The sequence below is a fragment of the Elephas maximus genome, chromosome 13 (genome assembly GCF_024166365.1).
Source record: "Elephas maximus indicus isolate mEleMax1 chromosome 13, mEleMax1 primary haplotype, whole genome shotgun sequence".
Taxonomy (NCBI): Eukaryota; Metazoa; Chordata; class Mammalia; order Proboscidea; family Elephantidae; genus Elephas; species Elephas maximus.
In genome coordinates, this window is record NC_064831.1 from 41,150,829 (window position 1) to 41,172,080 (window position 21,252).

The window sequence follows — 21,252 nt, forward strand, 5'->3', positions numbered from 1 at the left end:
AAATATGAAGGTGAAATTAAGACATTTTCAGATAAACACAAGTTTAGGGAATTTGTAAAAACCAAACCAAAACTATAAGAAATACTAAAAGGAGTTCTTTGGTTAGAAAATCGATAATATCAGGTGTATCAACCCAAGACACAGGGCAGAGCAACCAAAAGTCAACCCAGACAGGGAAATCCAAAAAAAAAACAAAGCAAGATTATTAAAAAAAAAAAAAAAAAAAGCCCAAAACAGGGTAACAGCGATGTTATTATATAAGACAACATTACAATAATAAAGAGGGACTAAGAAATGTAATCATACACCTTCCATATGGAGAGGAAGATATGGCGATAAAAAGAAATAAAAGATAGTTTAAATATAGAAAAACAGCAGTAAATACTAAGGTAACCACAAAGGAGGCAAACTATCCTACTCATCAAAATAAAATACAAGGGAAAAATACAGACTCAGCAGAAACAAAATCAACAACAACAAATATGAGGAAAGGGCAATATATAAAGAAACTCTACTCAGCACATAAAGTCAAGTGGGAAAAAGACACCGTCAACACACAAAAAAAGACATCAAAATGATAGCACTAAATTCATACCTAACCATAATTACCCTGAATGTAAATGGACTAAATACACCAATAAAGAGACAGAGAGTGGCAGAATGGATTAAAAAACAAGATCCGTGTATATGCTGCCTACAAGAGACACACCTTAGACTTAGAGACACAAACAAACTAAAACTCAAAGGATGGAAAAAATACATCAAGCAAACAACAATCAAAAAAGAGTAGCAGTGACAATATTAAATTTCTGACAAAATAGACTTTAAAGTTAAATCCATCAGAGAGGATAAGAAAGGACACTATATAATGATTAAAGGGACAATACACCAAGAAGATATAAACATATTAAATATTTAAGTACCCAATAACAAGGCTGCAAGATACATAAAACAAACTATCAGCATTGAAAAGTGAGATAGACACAATAATAGTAGGAGACTTCAACACACCTCTTTCGGTGAAGGGCAGGACATCCAGAAAGAAGCTCAATAAAGACACGGAAGATCTAAATACCACAACCAACTTGACCTCATAGACATATACAGAACACTCCACCCAACAGCAACCAAGTATACTTTCTTTTCTAGTGCACATGGAACATTCTCTAGACTAGACCACATATTAGGTCATAAAGCAAGCCTTAGCAGAATCCAAAACATTGAAATATTACAAAGCATCTTCTCTGACCATAAGGCCATAAAAGTGGAAATCAATAACAGGAAAAGCAGGGAAAAGAAATCAAACATTTGGAAACTGAACAATACCCTGCTCAAAAAAGACTGGATTATCAAAGATATTAAGGATGGAATAAGGAAATTCAGAGAATCCAATGAGAATGAAAACACTTCCTATCAGAACCTTTGGGACACAGTAAAAGTGGTGCTCAGAGGCCAACTTATATCAAGAAATGTACACATCCAAAAAGAAGAAAATGCCAAAATCAAAGAATTATCCCTGCAACTTGAACAAATAGAGAGTAACAAAACAAAACGCACAGGCACCAGAAGAAAATAAATAATAAAAATTAGAGCTGAACTAAATGAAATAGAAAACAGAAAAACAATTGAAAGAATTAAGAATTAACAAGACCAAAAGCTGGTTTTTTGAAAAAATCAACAAAATTGATAAATCACTGGCCAAACTGACAAAAGAAAAACAGGAGAGAAAGCAAAAAACCCGAATAAGAAATGAGATGGGCAATGTTACAACAGACCCAACTGAAATTAAAAGAATCATATCAGATTACTATGAAAAACTATACTCAAACAAATTTGAAAACCTAGAAGAAATGGATGAATTCCTAGAAACACACTACCTGCCTAAACTAACACAAACAGAGGTAGAACAACTAAATAGACCCATAACGAAAGAAGAGATTGAAAAGGTAATCAAAAAAACTCCCCCCCCCCAAAAAAAGCCCTTGTCTGGATGGCTTCACTGCAGAGTTCTACCAAACTTTCAGAGAAGAGTTAACACCACTACTACTAAAGGTATTTCAGAGCATAGAAAAGGACGGAATACTACCCAACTCATTCTATGAAGCCACCATATCCCTGATACCAAAACCAGGTAAAAACACCACAAAAAAAAGAAAATTATAGACCTATACCCCTCATGAATGTAGATGCAAAAATCCTCAACAAAATTCTAGCCAATAGAATTCAACAACATATCAAAAAAATAATTCACCATGACCAAGTGGGATTCATACCAGGTATGCAGGGATGGTTCAACATTCGAAAAACAATTAATGTAATCCACCACATAAATAAAACAAAAGACAAGAATCACATGATTTTATCAATTGATGCAGAAAAGGCATTTGACAAAGTTCAACACTCATTCATGATAAAAACTCTCAGCAAAATAGGAATAAAAGGAAAATTCTTCAGCATAATAAAGGGCATTTACACAAAGCCAACAGCCAACATCACCCTAAATGGAGAGAGCCTGAAAAATTCTCATTGAGATCAGGAACCAGACAAAGATGCCCTTTGTCACTACTCTTATTCAACATTGTGCTGGAAGTCCTAGCCATAGCAATTAGGCTAGATAGAGAAATAAAGGGCATCCAGATCAGCAAGGAAAATGTGAAAGTATCTCTATTTGCAGATGACATGATCTTATACACAGAAAACCCTAAGGAATCCTCCAGAAAACTACTGAAACTAATAGAAGAGTTCAGCAGAGTATTGGGATACAAGAGAAACATACAAAAATCAGTTGGATTCCTCTACGCCAACAAAAAGAACATCGAAGAGGAAATCACCAAATCAGTGCCATATACAGTAGCCCCCAAGAAGATAAAATACTTAGGAATAAATCTTCTAGAGAAGTAAAAGACTTATACAAAGAAAACTACGGTACACTTCTGCAAGAAACCAAAAGAGACTTACATAAGTGGAAGAACACACCTTGCTCCTGGATAGAAAGACTTAATATTATAAAAATGTCTATTCTACCAAAAGCAATCTATACATTTAATGCAATTCTGATCCAAATCCCAACGACATTCTTTAATGAGATGGAGAAACAAATCACCAACTTCATATGGAAAGGAAAGAGGCCCCGGATAAATAAGGCATTACTGAAAAAAAAGAACAAAGTGGGAGGCCTTACTCTACCTGATTTTAGAACCTATTATACCGCCACAGTAGTCAAAACAGCCTGGTATTGGTACAACAACAGATACATAGACCAATGGAACAGAATTGAGAATCCAGACATAAATCCATCCACGTATGAGCAGTTGATATTTGACAAAGGCCCCAAAACAGTGAACTGGGGAAAAGACAGTCTTTTTAACAAATGGTGCTGGCATAACTGGATATCCATCCGCAAAAAAATGAAACAAGACCCATACCTCACTCCATACACAAAAACTAACTCAAAGCGGATCAAAGACCTAAATATAAAACCTAAAACGATAAAGATCATGGAAGAAAAATAGGGACGTTAGGAGCCCTAATACATGGCATAAACAGTATACAAAACATTACAAAGAATGTAGAAGAAAAACTAGATAACTGGGAGCTTCTAAAAATCAAACACCTATGCTCATCCAGAGACTTCACCAAAAGAGTAAAAAGACTACCCACAGACTGGGAAAAATGTTTTTAGCTATGACATTTCTGATCAGCGCCTGCTCTCCAAAATCTACATGATACTGCACAAACTCAACTATAAAAAGACAAATGACCCAATTAAAAAAATGGGCAAAAGATATGAATAGACATTTCACTAAAGAAGACATTCAGGTAGCTAACAGATATATGAGGAAATGTTCACGATCATTAGCCATTAGCCATTAGAGAAATGCAAATCAAAACTACAATGAAATTTCATCTCACTCCAGCAAAGCTGTCATTAATCCAAAAAACACAAAATAATAAATGTTGGAGAGGCTGTGGAGAGATTGGAACACTTATACACTGCTGATAGGAATGTAAAATGGTACAACCACTTTGGAAATCGATTTGGCACTTCCTTAAAAAGCTAGAAATAGAACTACCATAAGATCTAACAATCTCACTCCTTGGAATATATCCTAGAGAAATAAGAGCCTTTACATGAACAGATATATGCACACCCATGTTCACTGCAGCACTGTTTATAATAGCAAAAAGATGGAAACAGCCAAGGTGCCCATCAATGGATGAATGGATGACTAAATTATGGTATATTCACACAATGGAATACTACGCATCCATTAAGAACAGTGAGGAATCTGTGAAACATTTCATAACATGGAGAAACCTGGAAGGCATTATGCTGAGTGAAATTAATCAGTTGCAAAAGGACAAATATTGTGTAAGATCACTATTATAAGAACTTGAGGAATAGTTTAAACTGAGAAGAAAACATTCTTTTGTGGTTACAAGAGGGAGGGAGGGCGAGAGAAGGGCACTCACTAATTAGATAATAGATAAGAACTACTTTAGGTGAAGGGAAAGACAGCACACAATACAGGGTTGGTCGGCACAACTGGACTATACCAAAAGCAAAGAAGTTTCCCAAATAAACTGAATGCTTCGAAGGCCAGTGCAGCAGGGGCAGGGGTCTGGGGACCATGGTTTCAGGGGACATCTAAGTCGATTGGCAAAATAAAACCTATTAAGAAAACATTCTGCATCCCACTTTGAAGAGTGGCATCTGGGGCCTTAAACACTAGCAAGCAGCCATCTAAGATGCATCAATAGGTCTCAACCCACCTGGATCAAAGGAGAATGAAGAACACCAAGGACACAAGGTGATTACGAGCCCAAGAGACAGAAAGGGCCACATGAACCAGAGTCTACATCATCCTGAGACCGGAAGAACTAGATGGTGCCCGGCTACAACCGATGACTACCCTGACAGGGAACACAACAGAGAGCCCCTGAGGGAACAGGAGAGCAGTGGGATGCAGACCCCAAATTCTCGTAAGACCAGACTTAATGGTCTGACTGAGACTGGAAGGACCCCAGTGGTCAGGGCCCCCAGACCTTCTATCGGCCCAGGACAGGAACCATTCCCAAAGCCAACTCTTCAGACGTGGATTGGACTGGACAATGGGTTGGAGAGGGATGCTGGTGAGGAGTGAGCTTCTTGGATCAGGTGGATACTTGAGACTATGTTGGTATCTCCTGCCTGGAGGGGAGATGAGAGGGTGGAGGGGGTTAGAAGCTGACGAAATGGACACGAAAAGAGAGAGTGGAGGGAGAGAGCGGGCTGTCTCGTTAGGGGGAGAGTAATTGGGAGTATGTAGCAAGGTGTATATGAGTTTTTGTGTGAGAGACTGGCTTGATTCGTAAACTTTCACTTAAAGCATAAGAAAAATTATTAAATATATATCGGTCAAGACTACCTCAGAAATTTTGTAAGAGTCAAATGAGACATTTTATATGAAAATCGTTTATATACATTGGTACAACGATAAATAAGAGATCTTTATTTTTAATAGTCAGCACTGGCCCTAGGCAACATTGGAAAATATATGTGTTGTTGTTAAGTACCATCAAGTCTGTTATGACTCACAGCAACCCTATGTACAACAGAGCGAAACACTGCTCAGCCCTGCGCTGTCTTCACAATCTTTGTCATGCTTGAGCCCACTGTTGAAACCACTGTGTCAATCCATCTTATTGAGGGTCTTACTCTTTTTAGCTAACCCTCTACTTTACCAAGCACAGTGTCCTTCTCCAGGGACTGGTCCCTCCTGATAACATGTCCAAAGCACATGAGACGAGGTCTCACCATCCTCACTTCTAAACAGCCTTCAGTCTGTACTTCTTTCAAGACAGGTTCGTTCGTTCTTCTAGCACCAACACCGCAATTCAATGGTATCAGTTCTTCTTCAGTCTTCCTTTATTCATTGTCAAGCTTATGCATGCATTTGAGGCAAGTGGAAATATTATGGTTTGGGTCAGGCTCACCTTAGTCCTCAAAGTGATGTCTTTGCTTTTTAAGATTTTAATAAGGTCTTTTGCAGCAGATCTGCCCAGAGGAATATGTCATTTGTTTTCTTGACTGCTGCTTCCATGGGCATTGATTATGAATCCAAGTAAAATGAAACCCTTAACAACTTCAATCTTTGCTCCGTGTCTTAGTCACCTAGTGCTGCTGTAACAGAAATACCACAAGTGGAGGCTTTAACAAAAAGAAATTTATTTTCTCACAGTCCAAGAGGCTAGAAGTCCGAATTCAGGGTGCCAGCTCCACGGGAAGGCTTTCTCACTCTGTTGGCTCTGGGGGAAGGTCCTTGTTATCAATCTTCCTCTGGTCTAGGAGCATCTAGTATACCCTCTGCTCCAGGTACTACTTTCTCAGTAGTATGAGGTCCCCGTGTCTCTCTGCTTCTTCTCTCTTTTATATCTCAAAAGAGATTGACTCAACATGCAATCTGATCTTGTAGATTGAGTCCTGCCTCATTAACATAACTGCGTCTAATCCTGCCTGTTTAACATCTTAAACGTAGAATTTATAACACATAGGAAAATCATATCAGATGACAAAATGGTGGATAATCACACAATACTGGGAGTCACGGCCTAGCCAAATTGACACACATTTTGGGGGGACACAATTCAATCCATAATACTCCGTTTATCATGATGATACTTATTGGTCCAGTTGTGAGGATTCTTGTTTTCTTTATGTTAAGGTGTAATTCATACTGAAGGCTGTAGCCTTTCATCAGTAAGTGCTTCAAGTCCTCCTGGCTTTTGGCAAGCAAAGTTGTGTTATCTGCATATTGCAGGTTGTTAATGAGTCTTCCTCCAATCCTGATGACCAATTCTTGTTCATATATTCTGTCTTCTCGGATTATTTGTTCAGCATACAGATTGAATAAGGATGGTGGAGGATACAACCCTGACGCAGACCTTTTCTGATTTTAAGCCACTCATTATTCCATTAATCTGTTTGAATGACTGCCTCTTGGTCTATGTACAGGTTCCACATAAGCACAATTAAGTGTTCTGGAATTCCCTTTCTTCACAGTGTTATTCGTACCTCATTATGATCCACACAGTTGAATGCCTTTACATAGTCAATAACACACAGGAGAACATTTTTCTTATTCTCTGCTTTCAGCCAGGATCCATCCAATATCATCAGTGATATCCCTCATTACACATCCTCTTCTGAATTTGGTTTGAATTTCTGGCATTTCCCTGTTGGTGTACTGCTATAGCTGCTTTTGAATGATCTTCAGCAAAATTTTACTTACATGTGATTAATATTGTTCGATAATTTCCACATTCTGTTGGATCACCTTTCTTTGGAATGGACACAAAAATTCTCTCTTCCAGTTGATTGGCCAGGTAGCTGTCTTCCAAATTTCTTGGCATAGATGAGTGAGCACTTTCAGCCTTGTAAAAGTTTGTTGAAACATCTCAATTGGTATTTCACCAATTCCTTGAGCCTTGTGTTTTTGCCAATGACTTCAGTGCAGCTTGGACTACTTCCTTCGCTACCATTGGTTCCTGATCATATGCCACCCCCTGAAATGGTTGAACATATATAGTTTATATATGCTAAACTCCTCCCTCCCCACTTTACAACCTCGAAACCCCCAACCACTGGCCCATGTGTCCTCACACCCCACAGCAAGGTCCCATTCTTACTGACCTTCCCACTTCTGTACAGTCAAAATTTAGCTCTCTCTTATTCCACCTCCTCAAGGACATATTCTCTAACTCATAAATAATTATGTAATAGAAAAAAAATCTTTGTTCAAACTTGCTGAGATGAGGAAGAGCTTAGTCCCCCAGCTTTTAGTCCTCCAGCTTTTAATCCTCCAAGTCTTCTTCATCTCCGGACAAAGGTTTTCTGACTACAATGTCCCCACTTCATCGTCTAACTGGAAATGTTACTGATGATGGACATCGCAGGTCAGGTAGGAAGGACAGGCAATGCCAATGCATATTGAAACTTGAAAGGTAGATCTTTGAGATTCCCATTAAGCACAGCATAAAGGTAGTTGCCTACTACCTGTAACCACGTTCAGCATCTAGTTTAGTTTAATATTTAGTATTTGTTTAATGGAGCCCCGGTGGCACAATGGTTTAAGTGTCTGCCTGCTAACTAAAAGGTCAGCAGTTTGAATCTACCTGCCACTCCTTGGAAACCTTATAAGGCAGCCCTACTCTGTCCTATAGGGTCACTATGAGTTGGAATTGACTTGATGGCAATGAGTTTGGTTTTGATTTTTTTATTTAGTATTTGTTCAGTATTCATAAGGAACCCTGGTGGTACAGTGGCTAAGTGCTTGGCTGCTAACCAAAAGGTTGGTGGTTTGAACCCACTACCTGCCCTATGGGAGAAAGACGTGGCAGCCTGCTTATGTAAAGATTTACAGGCTTGGAAACCCTGTGGGACAATTCTACTCTGTCCTTTAGGGTCACTATGAGTCTGATTCGACTCAATGGGTTTGGCTGGGGTTTCGTGTTCAGTATTAGTTTAGTATTTCATACAAAGCATTAGTTTGTTTTGTATTCACCTGTTTATATAGCTTGTGTTTATTTTATTCATGGAAAGAAGTAATTGTTCATTTTAAAAAGTTTCCAGAAATGTTTAACCAAATTGAAGTTTTATCTTCTGAGATATTTAAGGATATGTGGGGAGTAGGTGAGAGCAAATGCTGCAATGTACACAATACAAGTATAAGAAAACCAATGAGTCCTAGCTGTCATAATCCCACAAAGAGGGATGCAAGGGTCAGGGTGCTACTATACACACCTGGCTTCATGGCCCAGGAGAGGATCCTGCCCTTTCCATCTCTCCCTCTCTCTCTTTCTCTTTTCTGGAAGCATGAGAATAACATTTTATACGGGGAATCAAGAGTCTGGACTCAGGTACGAAGCAGTCTGAGTTTTACATCAGCAATGCAGGGAATTAGTTGTCTGAGAATGCCAGCTCTAGCATCTGGAAACCTTATGGGAAGTTAGATCCAGGTTGCAGAAAAAGCGAAGTTCCAGTCCTTGGGAAGCTAAATTTGGATGTAGCCCCTCCCTCTGGGGAAGAAGACCCCCCCCCCGTCATAGTTAGCTCACTACCAGACAATCTGAATTTTCCCAGTTCATTCTGCTTATCTTTCTTCAGTGTAGCTCTTTCCAGATGGTGAGGCATTGGATGATACTTCATGGCCCCTTCCAATTTAGCAATTACAAAGTAAAGATGATCTTTCCAATTGGACTGTTTACCATCTCAATTCTCCCATTCACAACTGGGACACCCTCACATCATTGTCCCCCAGACACTCTGGTTGTGAACGGAGCAAATGTTGCTGGTACCAGAAGAAGCCCGGCTGGAAGCCCAGAGCAGAAAATGAATGCACTTTCTCCAAAGCTGCTCTGTCCAGCTACAGCCACAGCCCCAGAGTTCCCAGGCACTCCATAATATAAGACTTGAACTAGAGCTTGGATGTGAGCTTGGAAGTGAGAGGGCTTGGCAGATTAGTTGACAAAGGGAACCCCAAGAGTACTTCACCTTCTTATTTCTCCTCTTCTTCACTCATTTCCCAGAGTAAAATCAGGTTAAACTTAAGAGGTGTTGAAATTACATGAAGTTGGCAGCATCTGATGCCTTCAAAAGAGGATTCTTAGTTAAAGAACAGACTATAGGGCTGTCCATCTCTGGTCATATAGCCAAACACAAACATGGAGGCCTTGAAAATGTGCTCCAGGGGCTTGTCCCTGTAGTTGGTTTTGCATATTTCAAAACAAATGATCTGGATACTATCAAATCCTCTGTCCTTTGGTACTTCTGATATTTTAGACATTTAGATTGAATAATTCTTTGTTGGGGGAGTGGGAGCTGTCCTGTGCATTGTAAGATATTTAACAGCAAACCTGGCCTCTATCTACAAGACACCAATAGCACTCCCTCTCCTCCAGCTGTGACAACCAAAAATGTCATATTCCCAAACGCTCCTCAGGGGGCAAAATCAATGCTTGGCTGCTAATCAGAAGGTTCAAATCCACCCAGAAGCTCCGTGAAGAAAGATCTAGTGATCTGCTTCCATAAATATTACAGCCAAGAAAACCATATGGGGCAGTTCTACTCTGTCACATACAGTTGCTATGAGTTGAAATTGACTCAACCATGCCCAACAACAGCAGTAAAATCTTTTAAACTCAAAGATAGTTTGTGTATATATATAAAAAAAAAGCCTATTGCCATCGAGTCAACTCCGACTCATAGCGACCCTGTAGGACAGAGTAGAACTGCCCCATAGTGTTTCCAGGGAGCGGCTGGTGGATTCAAACTGCTGACCTTTTGGTTAGCAACCAAGAACTTAACCACTGCACAACCAGGGGTCCATTTTGTGTAAAGACTTACAAATTAGACAGTTGTTGTTGTTAGTTACCCCTGAGTAGGCTTCAACTTGTAGCCACCCTAAGTATAACAGAACAAAACATTTCTCCATCTTATGCCATCCTCGCAGTCTTTGGTATGTTTAACCCTATTGTTTCAGGCACCATGTCAATCAATCTCATGGAAGGTGTCCCTCATTTTCATTGACACTCTGCTTTACCAAGAATTATGTTCTTTTCCAGGGATTGGTCTGCTTGATGAAATGTTCAAAGAAGGTAAAAGGAAGTCTCACTATCCTCACTTCTAAGGTGTACTCTGGCTGTCCTTCCTCCAAAACATATTTGTTTGTTCTTTTGGCAGTCCACAGTATATTCAATATTCTTCACTAGCACCACAATTCAAATACATTAATTCTTCCATCTTCCTTTTTCACTGTCCAGTTTTCACATACATATGAGGCAATTGAAAATACCATGGCTTGGGTCAGGCACAACTTAGTCATCAAAGTGACATCTTTGCTTTTTAACCTTTAAAGAATTCTCTTGCAACAGATTGTCTCAATGCAATAAGTCCTTGGATTTCTAAACTGCTGCTTCCATGGACATTGATCATTGATCCGAGTAGAATGAGATAGTTGACAACTTCACTTTCTTCATCATTTATCATGATTTTGTTTATGAGACCAGTAGTTGGGATTTTTGTTTTCTTCATATTCAGGCCTAACCCATGTTGAAGGCTGTAGTCTTTGACCTTCTTCAGTAAGTGTTTCAAGTGGTCTTCACTTTTGGCAAGCAAAGTTGTGTCAGCTACATATTGCAGGTTGTTAATGAGTCTTCCTCCAATCCTGATGCTGTTTTCTTCATATAATTGGCCTTGTTTTATTTGCAAGATAGATACCGTTCCTCTTTTCCTTCTCGTGAGTCACTCTCTTGGCAGGAAGCTGCTCTTATTGGAAGGCACAGCCAATGAGGAGCAAACCACAAAATCTGAAATCAAATGGACAAGAATAGCATTGAATCATCCTGCGGTTTTTGGTCAGCCCCAAGTCAAATATGTTGAGGTTTTAAATTGATTAACTTTTTCCGGTTGAAAGGGACTGTGCGGTAAACCACAAACCATGGACCCAGCCCCATTTTTCAGGATGGACGTTCTCTCTGAAGAAGGTATAAAATAGTATTCTGAGAGGACTCCAAGCACATTTAGGTGAATGACTTTCTCCTTTCTTTCCTTCTTAAAAATTACTTGGTGTGTTTAGTTATGCCTTGCATCTCAGAGGGTTTTTCGGCATCATTTTTAACCCTTCCTGAAGTACTTTCTTTAGTGGTTTCTTTTCTGTATATCTGCTGGGGAATGAATCTCAAAAGCACTATGCTAAGTGAAAGAAACCAGATACAAAAGATTGCTTACTGTATGATTCCACTGAAAACAGGAAATTCTCAAAAAGGCTAAATCTATAGTGACAGAAGGCAGAGTTTGTCAGGGGCTGCTGATGGAGGAAAGGGGTGGATTTTAAGGCAATACAAGTCAACTTTTGCAGAGGAATAAAAATCTATACGGTTATCATTATGCTGTAGAATCTCTGGACCACAGTTTTTCCATTTATAACATTTAGAATCAGCCCTAGAATCATTTGATCCTTTGGCTCATGTGGCCCCAAACCTCAACAAACTTTATTCAATATTGTTGCTGTTAGCTGCTGTGGAGCCAGCCCTCTGATTCATGGAGACGCCACACACAACAGGATCCGACCATGGTAATCCACGGATTTCCACTGGCTGATTTTTTCATAAGTAGATCGCCAGGCCTTTCATCTTAGTCTATCTTAGTCTGCAAGATCCACTGAAACCTGTTCAGTATCATAGCAACACATAAACCTCCAGTGGCAGATGGGTGGTGGCTGTGCTTGAGGTATATTGGCCAGGAATCGAACCCAGGTCTCCCCCATGAAAGGCGAGAAGTCTACCACTGAACCAGCACTCCCATGATTCAGCGTATACCCTATTTAAAGATAAATAAATCTCGATCATGTAAAAATACCGGAGTCTTTTCTGAAAGCCTTCTCATTGCAATATTAATATTGGTGGCTATAAGTTACAGATGAGTGTACCTTATAATTGAGATATCTATTATCTAGGAGGGAACAGGTACCTCTTTGGAATTATGTTTGGTTCTCATCTTCACTGTTCTTTCTCATATTCATGTAGGTTCAGCCAAAGGCACAGTTCCCTCCACAGTCTTGCCTTTCTCTGACTACATCTCACGTCCAGAAGGGTACAGCAGCATCCTCCGCTTTGACAAGGATGAGGCTAAGAAGACCTGCCGGGTCGTGGTCATTGATGACTCCCTTAATGAAGATGAGGAATACTTCAGCATCTTGCTGAGCCTGCCAGTGGGAGGGTGAGTTGGAGCCAAATTCCCCACGACCAATGTGATTATAGTGGTGGATTGTGAGGATGGTAAGTCCATTTCCTGCTTCCAAACTCTTAGCAATCGTTGCGTTGTCACAATTTCCCCCAGCAGCTGAAAGGCAAATCCAGCTTAAATTATCTTTTAAAGAAATGTTTGCTACTCGTTTTTCTCCAAAGGCTTTCAAAGACATAGGCATCACCAACAACAAGGGCAAAATAGTAGCACAGGAAAATGAAAATATTTGCCCATGACTTTATTAAAATAAACAAGAAAACAGCTCAAGGATGTACACCTAAGATTTACGAGGCTTGGGAACAGATAAGGTGATGGCTGAACAAGTGATGAATATAATGTCACTGATCTGCACATGTGAAGATTATTGAAACATCAAATGTATTTTTACCACAATTTAAAAAAAAAAAAAAAACTTATAAGGAAACCAAGAAGAGGACCTGATTACCCAACTAGAATGGTCCCACAGAAACCCTTCAATAAGTACCGGTTCTGTGGAGTCAATTCTGACTCATAGCACCCTTAATAGGACAGAGTAGAACTGCCCTATGGGGCCTCCAAACCTGTAAACTTCAAGGAACAGTCTGCCACATCTTTCTCACACAAAGCAGCTGGTAGGTTCAAGCCCCCGACCTTTTGGTTAGTAGCTGAGTGCTTAACCTCTGTGCCACCAAGGCTTTTTGCCCTTTCCATAAGAGCACTTTTAAGAGAAAATCTTGATAAAGGCAGGGCCAGGATGAGACTATTTTATTACAAGCTTCACATTAGATTGACTGTTTCGTTTCTCAACCATGCCTCTGTCACAGTTTGGGTGGCTGTGAGTTGCTGTGTTAGGTCTAGGCAAGATTACATTGGGCTGCTACTAAAAAAAGGCTGCTACTACAGACCCAAAATTAGTGTGACTGCTTTATGGATACAGCACAGAGCTTCCATTCAACTGAAAGCTGTGCCAAGAGATAAATACAGATCGAGTAGAGATTGGAGAGTATATACACTCCCCAGTTGGTAAGGCAAATTTCTCATGTACTAGGTTTTTTTTTTTTTTACTAGGTTGGTCTGGGTGAAATGATGTCTTTAGAGCAAGCGTAGAACAAGAGAAAATTTGAGTGGGATTAAAGGTGGGTTGGTTTTATTTTTATGTTTGGTGTCCTAACTGGCTTTTTAGCAATATTGTGCCCTGTGAACCAAATCTCAAAACTGCACAATAGGCAAGCTTTACTGAGATTAAAAAAAAAAAAAAAAAATTGTCAAGGGCTAAGTTCAGTTACAAAACACATTTTTTTAAGTATCAAAAGCTAAAAATAAGTATAGACCCTGAGGCCTATGCTTACCTCATAGTGTAGTTTTTTCTTCAAAGAGTTCTGAATTAGAATTAAAATAGTGATTGTTTTTCTTAAAGTAATATCTATTTCCAATATACTGCTTTCTGGAAATATGGAATTGGTCTTATATTTCCTGTTAAGCCAAAAAGATGATGCCAAGGAGTGCTTACCGGGAATAGTAGCATTTATTGTCTAGTTTTATTGGAAAGAAATTCTTTGTTTTAGAAAGAGAAATATTGCTCACACTGTTTTATATAGAAATTATCTTTTTGGGGGGGTTATTGAACTTTAGATGAAGGTTTACAGAACAAACTAGTTTCTCAACAAACAGTACACACATCGTTGTATGACATTGGTTAACAACCCCATGACATGTCAACACTCTCCCTTCTCAACCCTCGGTTCCCTATTACCAGCAATCCTGTTCCCTCCTACCTTCCAGTCCCTGCCCCAGGGCTGGTGTGCCCCTTTAGTCTTGTTCCACAGGCCTGTTCAATCTTTGGCTGAAGGGTGAACCTCAGGAGTGGCCTCATTACCGAGCTGAAAGGGTGTCCGGGGTCGATACTCTCAGGGTTTCTCCTGTCTCTGTCAGGCCAGGAAGTCTGGTCTTTCTTTTTGAGTTAGAATTTTGTTCTACATTTTTCTCCAGCTCTATCTGGGACCCTCTATTGTGATCCCTGTCAGAGCAGTCAGTGGTAGCCAGGCACCATCTAATTGTACTGAACTCAGTCTGGTGGAGGCTGTGGTAGATGTGGTCCACTAGCCCTTTGGACTAATCTTTCCCCTAAGTCTTTAGTTTTCTTCACTCTTCCTTGCTCCCAAAGGGGTGAGACCAGTGTATACAAATATCTTTTGTTTTCCCAAGAGAAGAGGAGAATCTGAGTAAATTGAAACGTAATTATATTTGAGACTTCTGATAGGTCATAGCATGGTCAAGTCTATCGGATAAATATGAAGAGTAAATAAAGGAATTAGGACACTCTGAAAGAAAAAAATGATACTGTTGGCATTCTGTGGCTTTTGAAGCCTAGCTGAAAGATTGAGGTTTTTGTTTATTTGGTGGGTTGTTTTCTTTTAATCTCAGGGCTATGGTTTAGATTAGGTTACAGCATCCATCTTGTACTTAAAAAACAGTTTCTTTCAAGTCAGCTCCAAGCCATGGCAATCCCACGTGTGTGAGAGTATAACTGTGCTCCATAGGGCTTTCACTGATTTTTTGGGAGTAGGTGGCCAGGCCTTTCTTCCAACCTGCCTCTAGGTGTTCTCAAACTTCTAACCTCTCAATTAGCAGCATAGTGTTTTAATTGTTTGCACAACCCAGAGTCTCACCTCTTACTCGTTTGGGGGTATGATCGAGTCCATTCCAACTCATAGTGACCCCATGTTACAGAGCAGAACTGCCCCATACAGTTTTCTTGGTTGTAATCTTTATGGAAGCAGGTTGCCAGATCTTTCTCCAGCAGAGCCACTGGGTGGGTTCAAGTCACCAACCTTCACGTAGCAGCCAAGTGCTTAACCTTCCCACCATTTGTGCATATCTTGATAAACCACTTGGGATACATTTTTCTCTCTCTTTGACTCTGTTACTTAAATATCAAATAATAAAGCTACATAAATCATGGTGGCCACTGAGACAATCGAATTCAAATAGTGAAAGTCAAAAACACCTGAGATGAATTTTGTTAGCACCACAGCATTATATGATCAACAAAGTTCATGAGATGGACTAATTTTAACTAACCTGTATGAGTAACTATGTGCAGAAACATACAAAAATAAGTGAAAGTCTTACTATCCATTTCTTGAAGAAACATTTTTTACTTGATTTTCCTACGCCATCCTATATCCCCACTTAATTTTTACTTTAAAACCCCAGCAATTTTAAATCTTCCTATGTTCAGGACAGAAAAATTGGGGACATCTCCAATGGCAAGTACAAAAAGAAAACAAAAAAAAGACCAAAGAAAGCAAGAAAATTAACACAAAATCCAGTATATAATCCAGGTGTCCATTGTCAATACTGTTGGAGATGGTTTTAGTAGGTTCTTAACGAGTGATTAAGTCATTCAACAAATATTCATAATGGCAAGCAGTGTACTTGGTATAAGACTACAAAATCAATTAAAGTCTTTCTGCCCCCCTCTATCATATCTGAACTGACCTTTAATTAGACCACCTTCAAGACTCTGTAATCATAATGCCTTTTTAACAGGGGAAAAAAATCTTCTATGGAAATAAAGGTAGAAAATTCTTAGTTCAGTGTAAACCATCCAACATGCTTCGTGCTTTTTCCAGCAAGTCACTGTTAATTGCTGGGTCCAGGGAATTTGCATTCATATTCTATAACATTTATTGAGGATCAAGCACTATGCTAAGCTTAAAATTTAATGCCAGAATCTATACATAGGGTCATCCATGTATAATGGATTCATGAAGTCACACTGAAGAATTATCACCTAATGAAAAAGGAGGAGGGATCACAGGTTTTGGCTTCTACTTGTTCTTTCGATAGCTTCCTAAATAATTTTGGTTGCGCTCTTGGGTTTTCAGCATCTCTGAGATCTGAGATCTACTTCTTATTTCTATCACTAACATGTTAGTAATCAATGAAAAAAGTATTTACCTTTAAAGCACTTCATTTGTGTCAGAAATAGATAATATATAAATTATCATTTCAAAACCAACATATTTATATTAAGTTGTTCCTTTATCTGGAGCTTCTCATCTCAAAAACATATCATGCTACTGAAGGTACAGAATGTATTAAATTCATCTACTATTTCTGAAATGCAGACTCTATATTTGCCATTTCACACCTGACATCACCCTGATGAGGGACAGCTGAGAGCAAAGAAATGAGATCAACAATAAAAGCTGATTGCAGTTGATCCTCAACCCCAGAAATCTAAGATAATGTATCAAAATAGTTTTAAGGTTAGATACTCATAGGATTGTTGTTCTTAGTTGTTGTTTTGTGCCATCAAGTTGTTTCTGATTCATAGTGACTCTATAGAGCAGAGCAGAACTGCTCCACAGGGTTTCCAAGGAGCAGCTGGTAGATTCAAACTGCCAGCTTGTTGGTTAGCAGCCCAGCTCTTAACCATTGCACCACCAGGGCTCTACTTATATGCTTATGTATGTTTAACTACCTCCCTTTGCTAAGGGAGGCTATACCAGTTGATATCCAGTCAATTCCAATTCACGGTGACCCCATGTGTGTCAGACTAGAACTGTGTTCCACAGGGTTTTCAGTGGTTGATTTTTCTGAAGTAGATTGCCAAGCATTTCTTCCAAGGTGCCTCTGGCTGGACTGGACCCTTCAGCCTTTCAGTTAGTAGCCAAGCACTTAACCAGTTGCACCACCCAGAGACTCCAAGGGAAGCTATAGAACTCTCCTTTTAGGAGAGGTCATACAGCCATGCAGAAACAGTTCTTTGGCTGGTCACTACAGTGCGTGGCCTGACTCTCAGGGCAGAGACCCAAAAACCTGATTTTAGAAATGGACCCAGACTTAGGATACAGACTCACAAGACCTTGTGGGATACAGATCAATAGGAGACCAACATAGCAGCCAAAATGCCAACGGGAACTCAAAACCAGAGTCTCTTCTTAAAGGAGAATCTACATGGGCCCACCCACTGCCGTCAAGTTGATTCCGACTCATAGCGACCCTATAGGACAGAGTAGAACTGCCCCATAGAGTTTCCAAGGAGCCCCTGGCAGATTCGAACTGCTGACCTCTTGGTTAGCAGCTGTAGCACTTAGCCACTACGCCACTAGGGTTTCTACATGGGCAGCTACCTTATAATCAGCAAGCTGTTTGATGAGCATGGTATCCTAGCAATGTCATCAAGCTGGTACAGCCATCTCCATCTCTGGCATGTAACTGCTGAGGGTCCATGACACTCAAAGTTCATGATCAGAATACCCCTTCTCTTTACGTGGCTGGAAACAGACAACACATTTTTTTTTTTCTTTTTTGGCAACTCTTTTCTCAATTCGTTGCAGGGTGAACTTCAGCTAAAACTATTTTTCTTCAAACATGGTACAGTACAGTTGACTGTGCTACAGATTTAAGCACGCTAAACTGAAGTTACACTTGGTCACGTTCAGTTAAGCCCAAACTTCCCTCTACTGGCTGAGTGCCCTAATACATTTCAATCTCCATAGTCCAAATTAATGATAGTTCAGGCAAGATAGTAGTTCTGTAAAATCAGTGAGATGTGACTTCCTACCTTCTTCAAGGTAAAGGGGCTCATTTAGCAGCTGTAGGTGAATGGCTTTCGTGGATGCTGCTTCTGCTTCAGTCCCTAGATTAAAGACATTCACAGATATTTTCATTCATGATGTTAATGGTTCCTTTAAGTGGGTATCATTGTATTTTGACCTTGAGGAAGCAACCACAAAAATCATTAGCGTATCTATCGCATAATTAAAATTTGGGGGACTTAAACAGATACAGGTAATCTCTAACTACGACTCTTAAGTCAATTCTGACAAAAGTCGAATACCTCTTTTATTTTTAGTTTACATTACTATTGCCTTTTAATATCGTTATCTTTGTAAATCTGATCTTTATTTGTCTTTGGGGATTGGAAACATTACATGTAAACTTATAGATATATTTTAATATATACATAACGTCGTAGAGCAAAATCACGAAGGCTGATTATAATTGAAAGAAAAGATCTTTATTGAAGGAATAGAGACAGCTGCAGCACAAAAGACATTGCAATGGGGAAATGCAGAATCCCAGCAAATGGAACACAGGAATCCAGAAGCAAGCAATTGGGAGTATGTGGTTACAGGGCTAGAGAAGGAAGTACAAAACCCAGTATTCTGATTGCTTTACAGTGACTGAGGTCAAAGACAAGATAAAGTAAAGCATAATCTTTGACATTAGTGTTGTGAGTTGTTAGGTACCATCAAGTCAGTTCTGACTCATAACAACCCTATGTACCACAGAACGAAACACTGCCTGGTCCTGCACCATGCTCACAATTGCTGTTATGCTCAAGCCCATTGTTGCAGCCACTGTGTCAATCAATCTCATTGAGGATCTTCCTATTTTCCGCTGACCCGTACTTTACCAAGCATGATGTCCTTCTCCAGGGACTGATGCCTCCTGACAACATGTCCAAAGTATGTAAGAGGCAGTCTCACAATCCTTGATTCTAAAGCATTCTGGTTGTACTTCTTTCAAGACAGATTTTTTTGTTCTTTTGGCAATCCACCGTATATTCAATATTCTTTGCCAACGCCACAATTCAAAGGCGTCAGTTCTTCGGTCTTCCTGATTTATTGTCCAGCTTTCACATGCATATGATGCAATTGAAAATACCATGGTTTGGGTCAGGTGCACCTTAGTCTTCAAGGTGGCATCTTTGCTTTTTAACATTTTAAAGAGGTGCTTTGAAGCAGATTTGCCCAATGCAATGCATCCTTTGATCTCTTGACTTCCGCTTCTGTGGGTGTTGATTGAGGATCCAAGTAAAATGAAATTCTTGACAACTTCAGTCTTTTCTCCATTTATCATGCTGTTACTTATTTGTCCAGTTGTGAGGATTTTTGTTTTCTTTATGCTGAAGTGTAATGCGTACTGAAGGCTGTGGCCTTTGATCTTCATCAGTAAGTGCTTCAAATCCTCTTCACTTTCAGCAAGCAAGCTTGCACAGGTTGCTAACGAGTCTTCCTCCAATCCTGATGCCCCATTCTTCTTCATATAGTCCAGCTTCTCGGATTATTTGCTTAGCATGCAGGTTGAATAGCTATGGTGAAAGGATACAACCCTGATACACAAGTTTCCTAACTTTAAACCACGCAGTATCCTCTTGTTCTGTCCAAATAACTGCCTCTTGATCTAAGTACAGGCTCCTCATGAGCACGATTAAGTGTTCTGGAATTCCCATTCTTCCCAGTGTTATCCATAGTTTGTTATGATCCACACAGTCGAATGCCTTTGCATAGGCAATAAGACACAGTAAACATCCTTCTGGTATTCTCTGCTTTCAGCCAGGATCCATCTGACATCAGCAATAATGTCCCTGGTTCCACGTCCTCTTCTGAATCTGGCCTGAATTTCTGGTAGTTCCCTGTCGATACACTGCTGCAGCTGCTTTTGAATGATCTTCAGCAAAATTTTGCTTGTGTGTGATATTAATGATATCGTTCGATAATTTCCTCATTCAATTGGATCACCTTTCTTGGGACTAGGCATAAATATGGAAATCTTCCAGTCAGTTGGACAGGTAGCTGTCTTCCAAATTTCTTGGCATAGACGAGTGAGCTCTTCCAGTGCTGCATCTATTTGTTGAAACATCTCAATTGATATTCCATTAATTCCTGAAGCCTTGTTTTTCACTAATGCCTTCAGTGCAGTTTGCTTGATATTTTTAGTTACATTAAATACATTGATTGGCTAAAAGACATAATTGAAAAGCTTGGGGTCAAGGGGGGGCTCAGTTACGGAAATTTTCAGGAGTGGTCTGTTAAAAGTTACCTTGCTCAGAGCACTGATCTCCACAGGAGACTGGAAACAAAAAGCACCCATCAGGGAACAAATGAGTTTCCATGAGGTATTCATATCCTTTAATCTGACCACAAAGAAACTTATTTCCTTAACAATTAATAGGGGTTGATTCCTAGGCAACTAAAGTAGAGTCTGAGGAAAAGTTTACACTGAGCTCTTGGAGTTAACTTAGTCATTTTACAAATGGGTCAGATGCTTCTTGTTGTAGAGAAACAGCTCTCACCAAAGCCTTCTGCAACAAAGACATTTTTATTGTGACATATCAGAAAACAAAAATGGGAAATTGCTACAAGCTCTCAGACTATAAACAGACCAAAATCCAAACAAGTACAATCTATAAGTGCTTTTTATACAATTTTGACAGGTGCTGATTCATTATGAGTAAATTACTTACTATGATTGGTTAAAATAAAGGAAAATAACTAAGATTATGATTGGATGACTTTTTCTTGTTTTTCTTTATTAACAATTTCATCTCTTGGCTCAGGGTCCTGGGTCTATCATATGATGGTTGACTTTTGTTTTTTATGTGGATATTGAGTAAATCATTAACTCATTTCCTGGGGTAAATTATTACTTAGTTTTGGTAGGTATGTCCACCGCCCATTGAACTGGTTAGA

At 39.5% G+C, this 21,252-nt stretch overlaps 1 protein-coding gene across 1 annotated transcript in view; it reads left to right on the forward strand.

Annotated features, from left to right (window-relative positions):
- The window catches only part of FREM3 (FRAS1 related extracellular matrix 3), a 117,967-nt gene that overhangs the window by 72,701 nt on the left and 24,014 nt on the right, over window positions 1-21,252 (forward strand). Inside the window, 1 exon segment of the mRNA XM_049852823.1 lies at window positions 12,565-12,816. Within this exon segment, the coding sequence (XP_049708780.1) occupies window positions 12,565-12,816 (252 nt within the window).